The sequence below is a fragment of the Papilio polytes genome, unplaced genomic scaffold (genome assembly GCF_000836215.1).
Source record: "Papilio polytes unplaced genomic scaffold, Ppol_1.0 DF824381.1, whole genome shotgun sequence".
Lineage (NCBI taxonomy): Eukaryota > Metazoa > Arthropoda > Insecta > Lepidoptera > Papilionidae > Papilio > Papilio polytes.
In genome coordinates this window covers 235,174-251,697 of record NW_013524823.1, presented here as the reverse complement: position 1 = coordinate 251,697, position 16,524 = coordinate 235,174, and the positions used below count along the sequence as shown (strand labels likewise).

Sequence of the window (16,524 nt, the reverse complement as noted above, 5' to 3'; positions counted from 1 at the left end):
TGTAGATTCATTACTTAATTGTTACTATACTTTCAATTGTCAATTGTTATGGTAAAAATATGGAAACCCTTACGTAGAAATATCACTGCAAACCTATTTTTTTAAAATATAAGGGGGCAAAAGAGCAAGCGGCAACATGAATCCACTGAAATTGAAAGCGACCGCTGCCCATAAACATCTGCAGTATCAGATGCGTTGCCTATCCTTAATTGACGGAGGAGTAAATGGACATAAACAGGACATTTCCCCTTCCTATGCATCTCCTCTGTCAAATCCATTCCTTTCCTCTTAAGAAAGAGTGGAAAGGGAAAGGGACTAAAATTAAGCCTCCGGCACCACACTCATTAGACGAAACGCGGAATTGCTTCCACTTCACGCCTGTCTTCTGTGTGGTCGTAGTATTACACCGGGCGAGACGGCCAATTTGTGCGAAGATGTTAAAGCGGGCTCTCCCACTGTTAAATGTAGTATAACATTGGATAGTAACATTTATAGAAATCAATAGATCCATAAGATTCAGCGTAAAGATAAACAATGTTAGCTATCCTTTAAATAAGACATTTTATGAATATTAGCGCGATGGTTCCTCTTCTCTTTATCGTATTTTAAATTCAATCTAGTATTTTATAATGTAAGCCTGGTATTTTTGTTCTTACGGTTTTGTGAAACTTAATAAGCTCTGTAAAGCTCAAATGCAAATAGGATTCGACAATAGTTGAGCTTGGACAAATTCACATAAATTCCGAATGTTTAATTCAACTTTTACATTAAAAGTACTTACATTCGTTAAAACTAAAAGTTGAGGTTAATTAGTTGAAAGTCTCTAGTCTGGTATCTACATCATTTTAGGAAACTAATGCAGTTCATTGTAAAACTAGCGGCCAAATTTTGAAACGCACCTTATGCGATCCGCAGAATACAAATGTTTTTCGGCTAATACTTTCATCAGGTCGGGCTATTGAGTCGAATTCATATAAATCAAAATAGGTGTAATGTGCACTCTTCCATACACGTTCATACTAATTATGTGCCCGACTAAATTATCAATGTTGAAAAATTTGATGGGTATTTAAACACATCGCTTGGTAAGCGTTATTTGACAGACGACGTAATATTAGTGGTGTTCTAAAATCTCTAACGATGAAATTTACCCTTTTATACTACAGTATTTTACTATCAGTGAAGTAATCTACATAATTCTCTGCATAAAAATTTCTTAAAACTGCTTTCCGATACATCTATCTTCTCCTATCGTTTTTTTACATAAATGTTATTCTAAAACTATGTACTAACATATTTTGATATGATGGATGATGCATATCCGATTTATTTCACATCCCTTCCTTATTACAAAGGGTTGGAAAGGGAGATAAGAAAAGAATTAGGAGTTTAACACTCATTTGAAATACAGTCTCTACCTCACTACTATTTTCTATGAGGTAAGATTTGATCGCTTAAGGCGGCGTATTCGTACAACTGATGTTCTAATACCGTTTAGGTAGATACTGTTTTACAATATGTACTTATAATAATATTCTTTACAGTTTGTAACCAATTCGCTCGAGGTGTGTTCGCGATGCTGGGAGCAGTGACACCTGAATCTTTTGACACGTTGCATTCGTATACTAATACATTCCAAATGCCTTTCGTCACGCCGTGGTTTCCTGAGAAGGTATAGTTTTATGTTTTATTATCGTAAAAATGCTACATAGTTAAATAGAAAATTAATTGATAAGAAATTTCTTGTCCGTAAAATAACATTAATACAAACATGCTACGTTTATAGTCTTTGAAACATTATTAGATAAAGTTAGATAAATGCCAAAAAATATGTTTTTTTGGTAAAAACTTCAATTAATATTACGAATTCCTAGTAAATATTATTGAAAACATATCCACAAAACTTCTACGCCTCCTGGGCTCTTAAGTAACCATTTTGCCGACGTAACTTAGCAAATAGAGTCATACAAGTGTTATTAAAGGACCGAGAAATGGCATTTTTCCTCACGTTCACTAAAGCAGAATGGCATCAAGTAACGCTTTGATGAATATAAATGTTCTGACTGAGGAAAAAGTCGACTTCGCTAAGTGTCTAGCGGATTCCGCTGACAGTCATTCCTCTGATTCAATTTCGATGCTTAATTTGCGGGAACCATTTGTAAAAATTAAGTACTCGTATGTGCGAGTAGTTGGTTATCTGGTAAGTTTGTATTTATCAAATTCTCTTAATATATTAGTAATCAATGAAATTAATTTAGAAGCAATCTTTTATTTGCATACGGTACGTAAATCTGCAACAAGAACACTGTGAATACATTATGATGATGATGATGATGGTGATGATGATGATGATGATGATGATGACGATGATGATGTCTTTCATGACGTAATCCGTCAATGTTGAACTCAATACTTCTAAGCATAATTATACAATTTTCAAGTCTTCTATACTAATTTTAAAAAGTGGAAAGATTTGTATTTTTGTATGCATTGAATTAACACAAAAACTACTGACCCGATTTCAAAAACTCTTTCATCATTAGAAACTTACATTATCGTTAAGCAATTTCAGGTGGATAAACTCGCAGGCAATAGCTAGTTATCAATATAATTACATTTATTTTGTTCAGTCTTGCATATTTTACATTAACATGTGAAAAAACTGACTCTATTAGTTACGTTATAGATTTGTTTATAGGAATCGAGTAAATAAAAAAATTCTTTTTAAGAGTTTTCCGTTTCATTACATTCACGTCCGTCGTAGCTACGTCACTGGCATAGTGCGTTATTTTCTTCCTAATTTATGGCTTTTGTTTGAATTGAAAATAAGTTTATTTTACTTCAAAAACTAAATTCTACTTATGGTTCGTTATTATAGTGATATGCAACGATTAACTATAATTTATTTTTCTCCCATTAGGTAATACCACCATCGTCAGGGTTAATAGACCACGCTGTTAGTATGAGACCTGATTATCACAAAGCTGTTGTCGACACCATTTTATACTACGGATGGAAGGAAATTATTTACATGTATGACTCACATGATGGTAAGTTTTATTGTTATAACTAGCTTTCGCCCGCGACTATTATGAGTAGCTTTCGCCTATGTGTTCTACCAGACTATCCTCTACATCTATGGGAAATTTCATCAAGATCCGTTCAGCCGTTTAGGCTACAAACATCCATCCATCCATCCATGATTTATTTTCCTACGTATGCTCAGATTTGATAGTTTATTTGAACAATCGAACTATTCTATTTAAAATTTTAACTGTCAAACTGATAGTGTCAGTTAGAACTGAGCATATATAGCGGCCTCTCTATTTTAATACTTTTTTTTTTATTTTCACTATAATTGTAGCCGTGAGACTTGGTAGTTTCGTGTATCATGAAATACTAGCTTTCGTCCGCGACACCGTCAACGTGAAATAAAATAAATAAAAGAGCCTATGTGTTGATCCAGACTATCCTCTACGTCTATGCCAAATTTTATCGCGATCCATTCAGCTGCTTAGGCTACAAACTCTAACAAACATCCATCCATCTAAACTTTCGCATTTGCAACATTGGTAAGAGCTTTGCCGTGGTAGAGTCCGCTTTAACATCTTTGCACGAATGGGCCGGCTTGCCCGGTGTGTGTTTTTGTGTGTCTACGTCACACAAAAAACAGGCGTGAAGTGGAAGCAATTCCGCGTTTCGTCTGATGAGTGTGGTGCCGGAGGCCTAATTTTAGTCCCTTTCCCTTTCCACCCTTTTCTTAAGAGGAAAGGATGGGTAGAAAAAGTGCGTCTCCTCCTGCGTCAATTAAGGGTAGGCAACGCATCTGCAATTGCGGATGATTATGGGCAGCAGCCGCTTTCCATTTTGGTGTATTCAGGTGGTCGCTTGCACGTTTGCGACCTTATTTTATAAAAAAAAAGTTAGATTATTCCAAAAATATTGTTACTGAAATGAATACAGATTTAAATGAGAGCTGAGAAAACCATCTAATTTCTTTCACGATAAAGTAATAGTGTTGTAAGTAGTAAGTGTTTCATATAATTTCTATAAGCTTCAGTATAAATCAGATTACGGGATGTAATCTCCAGGTGTATTTAATACATTAAGCTTATCAATGTCAAAGTTATCAATACCCTATTATGACTGTTTTGACGACGTTGCTTTAGAGCAAGCCTAATATTATACCATAATTAATTAACCTAATTGATAATCAAGTGATTGCCCGATATTAGTTTCACAGGCTTGGAAATTTACATTGTAGAAAATAAATTGTTCACATTATGCTCTTAAAACTATTGTAAACTAAACACAATAATTTTTAATTAATATTGGCGATTTTAAATATTGTACAAACTATATATAATAAGTTTTACGCAGTAGGTAATCTCGTCATGAAATCGTCCAGTACGTTGGAACGCAATTTAATTAAAAATATTAAAAGAATGTTCGCATTGTTCTCAATAATACAATAGATTTTATGAAAAGCTATAGTATTATTACACACGTTTTGTTTTTTTTAATGTAGATATATGAAAACTTCTAAAAAGGTTTAAAGCACACACTATTGCTAATGAAAAATGATAATGTACGTGATGAGTTCGAACGCGAAGACAGGGTGGCCAACCCACCCAACGTATGTTTCCTATCGTTATGTTTATTAACTTTTTAATATCAGTGAATATTAAGATAAGGGTCAGGGTACGTTGTGATCGTTGCACGGATGTCGGCTTCGTAACATTCTCTTTATCGTTTCGCTTTACAACAGAAACGGCGGTTTTATAAATCGTAAATTGTACCGTTCGCTTGGGATTACAGCGCGGCCGACTTGTCCGATAATAAAATGTCGACACGAAAGAGATTGCGGCTGCCGAGCTTCTGCTAATATTCTGCTATAATTCTGCCGTGACCAGCATCCCGTTTAATAGGGTACCTATCGGCGATGGAGTACTACCAACTTTGTTTAATTTAACCGAATACTTTATGTTTACGCATTGCTGTATTACATAATTGACACTATCGCAGTATTCCTTACCTTCTTTCTATCCTATAAGTTTATATGGAGGTGCTCACACTACTGGATGTTAAGTTGTGGAACTATATAGTTGAATTGGCTGCAAAACAATCGACAATCGCACAACAGTTTTGCGAAAGTTTAGTCAAAACGGCCTGCCTGCTCTTAATAACCTCACAGATGTATCTCTTAAGATACAGAATACAACCTTATTCAGGAAAACTCATCTGTCACATTTATAAAAGGCAAATAACGTCTATAAATAACTGTTATTTATAGACGTTTATTGCCTACTAAGGCACTGGAAATGTAAAACAACACTCTAATTATATTATTATCGTAACAGTAAACTTCAAAACCAAATATGAGTATATACAATATAGTTCGACCTACTTAGATATTTCACCTTTACTCCAAACTCCCAGGGATTTTGTAGGAGGCATAAATAATGTTTAGGTATACTCGTAGTAAAGGAGCAGAACATCTCATTCGGGACTACATTGCTTAGCTATTGCTTCGAGTTATGAAACTTCCTTGGATTTATAGTCAACGCCTACCCATGTACTTGTTGCTTAACTCGGCCTAGTTACGTACTGTATAATATTACATCTCTACTACAATAATATAATAAAGAGGAAAGATTTGTAATTTTGGATTTTTGTATGTATTAATATAACTCAAAAACTATTGTGCCTATTTAAAAATTCTTACACCGTTAGAAAGCTACGTTATTGGTGGGTAACATAGGCTATGTGTTTTATTATTATTTAACAACAACAGCTAGTAAGAAATAAAATAATAGTAAAACATATATGGATATGTTAGTATAATGTTGTATTATTTTTAATCATTTTTATTCAACTCGATTTCCTTCCAAATTTATATCAACAACTATTTTTTTAACAACTTAATCATGTTTTTTTTCTACTTTTTATCATTTGCGTTTTATATCTTTAGTCAGATTTTTTGGCAAAATTTTCGCGGGAATGATGCTTTAAATAATACGAATTGATTTAAATAAAGAACACGATTGTGTTTTAGTTTTTAGTTCAACGTATTTCTAAATGCCGGTCTAGTATCTGGCAATGGACTTCAGTCGGTGACCTAAAGTTAGACGTAATGTTAGGAAATGACTGACCCGGTTCAGTATATCTGTCCGTTTCGATTTACACGTGAGCGACTTACATTTATGTACGGAGCCAACGGACGAACGGTCGAATGAAGTTGTCTGGGCATTGAATTCATTAATAGATAACGACTTAGCTGTCAAAGAAGCATTTACGGTTAATTAATTTCTGCTCCTTGTTGCCGTAAAATGATTAAAAATCAAACACATTAAAAAGTTATTAGCGTTACTAAATTTTGTAGGAATTATTTATATTTCACTAGCCTTCGCCAGCGACTCCGACCGCGTGGAATTATAAAACACAAAACTGAGTAGCCTATGTGTTCTTCCATACTATCCTCTACATCTATACCAAATTTCATTGGAATCCGTTCAGTTGTTTAGGCTACAAACTCTAACAAACATTCATCCATCTAAACTTTCGCATTTATAATATTTGTAAGAAGTAAGATGTATGTTTATGTTACTGTGAAATCGCGAACTCTAGTAAATTTCGGATCGACTGGAGTTCCAGAATCTTTACAGTGTACTTTACTGTACTCAAGTGATGGTAGTAAATATTTGTAACAAGTTATATTTTACCCATTAAAGGTTTTATCGGTAAAATGTAAAATTAACCAGAGTTCGTGCTTTTACAGTAACATATAAATGTAATAGTGATAAAACGTGCAGAGGATGTTTTGTATTGTCAACAACCGAAGTTCCATTGAGCGGTTTAATACTTTGGCTTGACTATGTTTCGGCGAACACGCCTTTTTGTATTTTATACCGCTTATAACACGTCGGTTTAAAATCTGTTATCTAATAACAACAGATTTTAAACCAGTCTGTATACAAAACTTTTATAACATTGTTGACTCTCTCAATTAAGTCGCTATGTTTACGTCATTATTTCTCTTATCAAAATTTACTGTATAAAAATCAATTATTTAACATTCATTTTACAACAACAAAAGTATACATTCTTATGTACAGTTTTCCAACTACATTTAATCATTCGTTAGTGTTTTTGGTTCGGTAAGTTCATGAAATTCTTTCGAACTACCAAACTTGACTTTTACTTCTTTGAAACTAATAGTAATCATTCTCTATATTATGATAAAAAATCAAATATTTACAAAGATAACAGGTTATAAAGTTAATTAACTGTATCGAAAAATCTATCACAATGCACGCAATTGTACTCTGATTGAGATGCATAATCAAACAGATATTACATGTGACTGATTGCATTGACTTCGTTTGGAATATATATAAGTAACTATATGTTTGTAATCAATAAGGAAGGAAGAATAACAACTAAGATCCTTGAATCTGGAGAAGTATCATCAAATAGATATGAATGCCTTACTTAATTACTTGATGACGAAAATAATGATGACTGTTATACTTAAATTACTTAGAAGGACCCCACTTGGAATGTAAACAATACCAAGACATGATGATTAAATTAATAATTATGTATGGCTGCAAACTTATAATATAAAAAATCATTTTAAACAGCAGTTCTTTAAAATAGAAAAGCTACAAAATTCAGATTTAATTTATCATCATTGTTAATTTAATATTATTCTATAAATACTTTTGTACGCCAATTCTTCTTGCTCATTACACGTTAGTTACACGAACTTGGTCTCATTCATTTCCGTCTGAGGCGAAGTTTCGCTTCCTCGAAGTTTACGCCTCTTCCACAACACTTCACATAATGACCCAACAACTGATTTTCTTTCCTTTGTGTACGGTTCTCGTTCATTCAATGGGTTAAAACAAGTTGTATGGACAGAAAAAGTACAACTAACTACAAATAGATGCTTGAAATTTTAACTATTTCTTTATCAAAACATTTTAAATAGGTTATATTCGAAATTCAGTACTATGTAAAAGGTTCTTATCGCTTCCTTTAACCTTAAAAGATGTTTGTATGTTGTCAATTCACGAAATGTTGTTAACCTGAAATGGTTAACTTTATAAAATTGCTTCACATTTCGGTTACGATACAAGCAACGATATTTTATTCAAAATGGGAAATGACACTGCCGTGGCGAACATCTCTCAGCGCATTCGGTGAGTTGTACCGGCGCTGTGTGATTTCATTACGCGATAAGCCACAGATAAAGCAACATTCGATATTCAAACGTGGAAGATAAATTCGATGCGCAGCAAGGGAGCACTTAGATGATATCGCCGTTCAATTTATTCTGTGCGGGTACTCCGACGTCCGCTGTGCTTGAAGTCCGCATAAGTCACTAATAGCTGAAGCCTCGCGGGCATATTAGGATAACGGTTCTATTGAATATCACATACGATTCACTGCCAACTGTCACATTTTACGTGACAAGGTAATGTTTGAGGTCATATTGAAATCGTTCTGGCTCGAGTTCATTTTTATACGATTTTATGAGAGTTATGCAACTTTGACATAATTTCCATACGTTCTGCACCTTCGAAGAATGCTAGAATATGTTTAATAACCTCTATTATTGCGCATTATTATGAGTAATGATAATTTTTTTTACTTTATTTGTTGAATTATTGTTTTACTCTCAGAATACAATAGCAACGAAAACTTGTCTTAGCTGTACTACCTCGTATGTTGTACCGTTTGGTCTGTGATATTCAAACTTCGATGCATATCTTTAAGGTAAAAGCCTCAGTGTGTAATAAAACCTTAGTACAGTTTTAATTTGAACTCGCCTAACTTACTTAAGACGTTAAACATAGCCAGTTAGTCTTAGTTCACCGCGTGGCCTTTGATAGCGAGGCTATAAAGGTTTGGTATAATATATTCATGGGTCTACTCTATGAGATAGCTGTATATTCAATTGCCTGGATCATGCCGTTCCACTTGAATACTAAATCAGTGCTTTGATTTCGTATGATTTAAACTGAGATCACGTTTTAGAGCATTATGGTCTAAATATCTATACAGACTATCATAACCTTGTATGTAATTTGAAAGTCAAATTTACTTTTTTTGACCGACTTCCCAAAAGAAGGAGATATTTAATTCGTTTGTATGTTTTTTATATGTTACGGCATATCTTCGCCCCTGGTAGACCGATTTTGAAAATTCTTTTTATATCCGAAATGTAGTGCTTGCAGGTGCCCATTCTTTCATTTTCGGAGTCAAAGACTAGGGCGTAGTTATTTTAATAAATAAAAAATATTTTTATTAACGTTATGCAGAAGACGCACGGTAAGAGCTTGTAATACGAGTAGTACTGATTGATTTATTTATAAAACCGAATAATTTTGCATTTACTTAAATTAATTGTAATAATACTAAGCAGGTCATATCACGAATGCCAGTTAGTGCAATATAAAAATTTGGTGACCCAAATCTGTCGTTGGATAGTCAGTAAAACAAAAGAATATTTTTGGTGCGGCATTAAGCCCGTTTTCATTGGATTAGCTGCTAAGCTAGGTACGATAAAGCGTGATAAATTTACGTCATAAATTCAATTCAATTAAGTTATTAAAACATCTCACAATCGAATTAGCGAAATTATAATCTATAGTATTATAATAAAGCGTAAACACAAACTTCTTTGTTGCCTGAGATGTCATCAATTACAGAATATTTTTTAATATTTTTTTATTTACTAAAAACCCCCACACTTGCGTCACGGTATAGACTATATATGTTAACGACATTTAACTTAGGGGGTATTTTGGATAAAAATCCTAATGTGGGAAAGATAGCATAAGTTGCTGCAAACATCAAGGAAGCAAGGTTGTCATTCTGTCATGTCATTTTGACATTTCTAATTTGACAAATGTAAACAATAAAATGAATTTCTCATAATTTCATGCGGATAAAGTCGCACGGAAACAGCTAGATTTATCATAAGTAAGCTCGTAAAATAAGAGGAAAACAATGAAAAAAAAAAATGGAAACACACACCTATGGTGCCTACACCGAATGTTGTCACGTGAGTTTAGCCGTGTTATAATTTATATGCAAATACACATGTTCACATTTTTAATGTAATTAAATTCTTAGATAAATGTAATGTTAGATTTTCAGTTGCACAAAAGCCTTATTTCATACAGAAAGAAACAATGCTAATATTGTCAGTTTTCAAAGGACAAAGGAAATGAGATTCATTACTTCAAAAAATAATTTACCTAATTGAAGATTGCATTTTGTTACGGACTCTCGGACTCAATGGGATGAGTTCAAACCTATTCCTTTTCTTTTTTGACGTAATTAGAAAAATGGGTATTAAAATCGCACCAAATGTGTAATTTTACTTTAGTTACAGTATATTATATGATGCCTACATAATTTTACTGCTAGACTGTGACCTTGACTAAGGATATGTTCTTCATCCGTCTCTCGTCTGAGGATGACTATTTACCTCAACTCTAAAGTATACCGTATTAATTCTGATATTAATCTATTATTTCTAAAGAAATAAATAGAAACTAAGATTGTAAATATCAATACAATTGTAAGCAGTCTCAAGTAAACAATGAACTACTCTTTCAACAATAGTTAACCTGTTGTTATATAACATTGTAAAGTAACCCCTTTTGTTAAGAAGCAGAAAGCTGTACAATATTGTTCTTTACATGTCATTCAGTTTCATAATTAATTTGATGAGAGCCAGGGAGTTTGAGAAAACGTTATTTACTTTGAGTTATTAGAATCTCAGCTGGTTGGTTCGAGGGCACTTCAAGGGCTCCAAGACTGAAGGGCTATTGAAGAGGTTGTATTAATTTTAATTCATAAACAATAATGAATATTAATGGCGTTTACTTAATTAACCCGAACTAAATTTGAATAAAGTTCTAAAAACTTTCAATCATTGATGTAGGACTGATAGCTATCTAATTGATGTATTGATGATAATCGATTCTTTGTTTTTTAAAATTACTCTAAAAAAAAATTCTAAACGTTGCTAATCCATAGATTTTTATGAAAAATGTCCAAGTTCTAAAATACTTAGTAGAGTTAAACTCTTAGACTCGTTTATTGGCATTGCATTATAATTCATATCTATATGTATTATAAAGAGGAAAGATTTGTATTTTTGTATATATTGATGTCTCTCATAACTCAAAAAGTACTGTTTTTTTTTTTACATTTTAACTGGTTCACATAGGCTATCATTTTTACAATTATTAATTTCACGTGAACGAAGTCGCAAGCAACAGATAGTATTGTATAATAGTATCGTGCTACGAATTTTATAAAAAATATTTCAACATGCACAAAGAAAGCTGATACACATTTTTTTGATTCAAAATAAAGCCGCGTAGCGTGAATGTAAAATGTGAAAAAAATAAATGTTAATGTGAAAAGCTTTGGCTCCGCTTCATATCCAACGGATATTGCTTTAGCAACATCATGTAATTACAGTATTTTCGAACTCATGTTGGCCATATGTTTCACTGCATGCAACGTTAATTGTTCGCGAATTAAAGTTGTACGTAGAGTTGTTTGTAACATAGCTCAGTTTTAAAGTTAAGTTGCTAACTTATATAAAAAAAACACGACCGACGACAGGTAAATTTTACTGTTTTTCGGTATTTATTTAAATTTTTTATTAATTAGATGTTGCTCGCGATTACATCCGCGTGGAATTATGAAAAAAACAAAAGAAAGTAGTTTTTGTGTTCTTCCAGACTATCTACGTCTGTGCCAAATTTTTTCTAGCTCTGTCCAGCGTTTTAGACTACAAACTCTAATAAACATCCATCCATCCATCTTGTTTAGATAATGCTAGTTAGAAATAATCACTAACTGCTATCAGCATTTTATTTTTACTTTTGATTTAAAAATTAGAAGTTTTTGAAGCTGAAAAATCACAATATTTGCCTTTTACCCGGGCAAAACTGAAATAGTCAGTCTGCATATTCACCATCGTTTAAAATCAACCTAAGTTAGTTACGTCACATATTACTCTGTACCCAATATTGGTGTCAGTCAGAATTACGTCAATATGAATATATTTATGTACAACGGCGTGGGGCGACGTTGTAGAGGCTTAGTGAGTGAGATATATAGGAAGAGAAAGACCTAGTTAAATTTGTGTTTTTCGGAATCATGTCGACGTCTTGTATGAAAAAGTAGCATACTCAATCTTTAGACTAATCTTATAAGGAATAAAATCGATTGGTAATGGTTTTCGCGAGTATTTTTGTTTCTAAATAGTATGGGTTTGTAAGACTAACCCATTGTGATTGTGGCCGCCTTTATTCAAATATTTTAAAATCAGTGACTCCTTTAACTAATCTGTTTTAATTTTCTAAATTAATGTCTATGTTATTTTCAAGTTGCAATAAAAACTATTAATAGATTTTGATAGACAAATACTGTCATATCAGACAAAAGGTAAACCGGGTTCGGTGTTAGTTACATAAACCATTAACGAGTTGTGGGTATTATGTAAGATAATTTAGACTTTAAGTATTTGAGCTGGATTAAACTTAAGTTAACTTTATAAATAATTGGAACGCTTCCAAGTCGTCAGAATGACTTTTAAGCTGGTACCGTATCCAAATTAAAATACCTACTACTAAAATAATACCTTTAGGTTCACTTTGTAGAACGGACAAATTTATTTTGAGTTTAGTACATCAGTCAAAACAGATTTCGTTCTTATGATTACATTAAAATTATCTTAAATTTTGTACTTTATACATTTCAATTAATGTCGTTCTCAGACACGCCTTTGTCGCACGCATAAATAAAAGACAATCAAAACAAATAATTCATCATCTACTAGGAGTTGCAGAAACTGCAATTCGATAATTTTATTCTGGAAAAAGTTAATGGGGAAGAGGTTATAATTTGTTGTTCTCATTCTAATACGCTATGATGCTGTGTTTATTAAAGTCAATTTCTTGTTGAAATAGTTTGTTATAAAATGAGACTCTTTCTTTCACCACCTTCTAGAAATTTGCAACCTTAAGCTAACTTGAAGTATGCTTATGTTCCAAATATGAAGCACTATTTATTAGGAATCTGGAACAGATTTCATCCACTAATATATTAGTTCAATGAACAAGTCATTAAAGTACAATAAAACAGCAACTGATGTTTGGGCATAAAAACATACCATGCTTATGAATCGTAACTATTCAAAATTTTACTCCACGAAACCCTTATCCGTTGTGTAATTTGAAACTTTTAACAATTTGTTTGATGTTGAAAATTCAGTTGTTTTAGCTTCAAACTAACGATATCGTGTTTCAGAATCAAATCTAGTTTATATCAGTTTATTTTCAGTATTCCTATCAATTAGCTATATCTTCGAAGAAATTTGTTATTTTTTTACCTAGATACTTAGGTGAAACCATATGGTAAAAACATTGGAAAAACCACTTTATGGCAGCAGTCCAATAGTGAATAAAATCTATTTTTCCTTAGATACTAATAAATATGCCCTTCCGAAGCCATTACTCTCAAAACTTTCGAAGTTATTCATTATCTACGACCAATAATACGTTACCGAAACAATGAAAAACTTTTTTAAATCTCAATTTTTCCGCTCAAAATAAACAATAAACAATTTTTATGATCAATATTCCATTATTCAGAATGCATTTTTATTCGAACCACGACTTAATTTCTCGAATCTTTATGGTAATGTATTGAATAAATCGAATTCCAATGCGTCGTGGAACGAAACGCTTCCTTTATATTATTAACATATGTGAAATGGCCTACCAATGGAAAGCCATATAATATTCTAAAAGAAATTTAAAACAATAAGTTATTTTTATAACAGATATTTGGAAATCATTTCATTAATGAATTGAATTTGACAGATTTTCATGGAATTAATTAATTGTTTTCGCACGCGACTCTGTCCGCTTGGAATAAAAAAAAAACTAAGGCGAGTGGCCTATGTGTTCTTCAAGACTACCCTCTATATCTATACCAAATTTAATCGAAATTCGTTCGGCCTTTTAAGCTACAAACTCTAACAAACATCCGTCCATCCATTCATTCATCCAAATTTTCTCATTTATTATTAGTACTCGTAGTAAAATGTAAAATACAAATTTTAAAATTAACTATGTGGCATTAAGACCGTTTTCTAAATGTACCTTCAATATTAAGTGCCATTACAAATTAAATTTGATTAATTTTGTCACCAAGTGTGATATAAAAATTGTGGATAAAATGTAAATTTAATTAATTTTAATGACGGCCGTCACGACCCAGTTAATTTTGCTATAAAATTAAAATTCAATAAGTAAGCGAATATTGCCACGATTTTCACGGAAGTGTAATGCATTTTCATAAAGTATTCGTTTAAATTATATCATTAGCAATCGCCCACATCATCGCCGGGGTAAAGTTCTCAAATCTTAAACCGCTGTAGAAACACTAAAATCTTTTGTGTTTCTACATATTTAGTAGGAGTATCCTTTCCTACTAAATGTGTAATATACGAGTAGACTTTAAAAATGTTCATACCAAAGTGATAGCAAAGTATTTTGAACAAAAAAATTTAATTGACATATTTTTCAAATAACCATACAAAAATATTACCCGCTGTCACACTTGTCCATCATCATCATCTCCGTTTTTCGGTTTTCGTCCTATAAATAACTCTATCATCCGTCATCACAGTCATCATTCCCTTCTTGATCATGTCACCTTTCACGCAATCCATCCATCTCTTTTTGGTCTACCTCTACTTGGCCATCATTAAAAAAAAGTTTTATATTGAATCAGGTTATTTTAAGTACCGACGAAAAAAAAATATATTAAGAATACATGTGAATGAAAGAGGTCAATACAAAGGTCTTATTCGACTCTGGTTACTAATTGAATTAAAACTTCGATAACTTAAATTTCAAAGGCATAATTGAGTTCAACGAGTTATGGATGTTTCATCTTATTGAAGTTTTCAATTAAAGTAATTGAAATTTAGATGATAAAACATTAGATAACTTACCCTAATGTTCGATGAAATCGTAACGCAATAGTAATTATTTCGTGAGTTAAAACTCAATAAATTTGCTTTTTGGGGAACGTCATATTGTGTAATTCTTCATTGAAACTATTTAAAATAAGTTAGATTGCATTAGAAATGTTCAAAATTAGTCTCATAGAGACATGAGGAACGAAATCATTAAAAGATAAACACCAAAGGAAAATAGACGATGATCTTTTACAATGAGAAAACCGTAAATTAAATTTAATTAAATGTCCCGGTTTTCAAAAACATTTTTGTATGGAGAAATAAAACAAACCGATTCACAGATATTTTTATTTTACCTTGAGGAGCTACATATTTGAAGAGATGATAATTCAATTTGTCAGTAATGCTCATAAAAAACGTTTCGCTTACCTAAAATCAATTTCTGCAGCGCACCAGAACGCGTATTTCTAATCCAATTTGTATCCTATAAGCCAGAATATGAGAATATAGGGTTGAAGGAAAAAGAACAAAAGGATCCTATCAAACGAAATTGTTGAAGATACAGAGGCGGCGACACACAAACTGCGAATACAAACCAATACAAAAGTCGATACGACTAATCAAGGGATGGAGAATTTTCCATTTAACGTTTCGAACTGAAACACTCGCACGATTCGCTCAATAATTTATTTTCATTTGAAACTCAGGGTGATATGAGCCTCGCTTAGTACCTTCATGAAAGCTGCCTTAATTTCGATCGAGTAGCCATCAACTACAAATTGTAAAACTACATATTGTTCTGATTTTGAAAACCAAGTAAATTAAATTAACAGAATACAGACATATCTGTTGTATATTCGTCTTTAGCTACATCGCTACCGAAAAGATCATACAAAGTTTATTTTTTTAAATCTACCTTTGTAATAATAATTGATTGTATTTTCTTACTCTGGAGGGTTTTAAATTTTATTATACTCAAAAGATTAAATGCTTTATACTTATTTTGATTAATTACTGACATTGTACTGATTATATTTATCAATAGAAATAAATTTAATATTTTCCGTTGAAATATGTGGGCCCAATTACTTTAAAACATTTTCTTTGGAGCGTTTTATCATCTCAATTGTCCTCTGTCCCATGTAGTGATCTAAAACCCATTTGATTCCAATCCAATGGGACACAATAGACGGAATGACAACGACACTTTGTTAATAGGGTTTCCGTAACCGATGCTATCTTCTGTTATAAAGAAAACCACACTGTATGCCTTTTCTTATTTATTTTATACAAACAATGTATCCAAAATATTACATCCGTGAGTTTCCTCTACCGTTAAATCGTATCATATAATTCTCTTTGTAAATATTATGATAAGAATATTTTTGTATCGATGTCACAGCAATAACAACGCTACAATAAAATACCTGACGAGGTTTACTAATACTCCTAGTAAGTGTAAATCATAATTCATTTTATTTATTTACCGGCTGATGCAC

At 32.3% G+C, this 16,524-nt stretch overlaps 1 protein-coding gene across 1 annotated transcript in view; it reads left to right on the top strand.

The window, feature by feature from the left end:
• The window catches only part of LOC106111955 (glutamate receptor 1-like), a 53,661-nt gene that overhangs the window by 12,755 nt on the left and 24,382 nt on the right, over positions 1-16,524 (top strand). The window contains exons 3-4 of the mRNA XM_013294168.1: positions 1,545-1,672; positions 2,921-3,050. Coding sequence (XP_013149622.1) covers positions 1,545-1,672; positions 2,921-3,050 — 258 coding nt within the window. The remainder of the gene's footprint in view (positions 1-1,544; positions 1,673-2,920; positions 3,051-16,524) is intronic.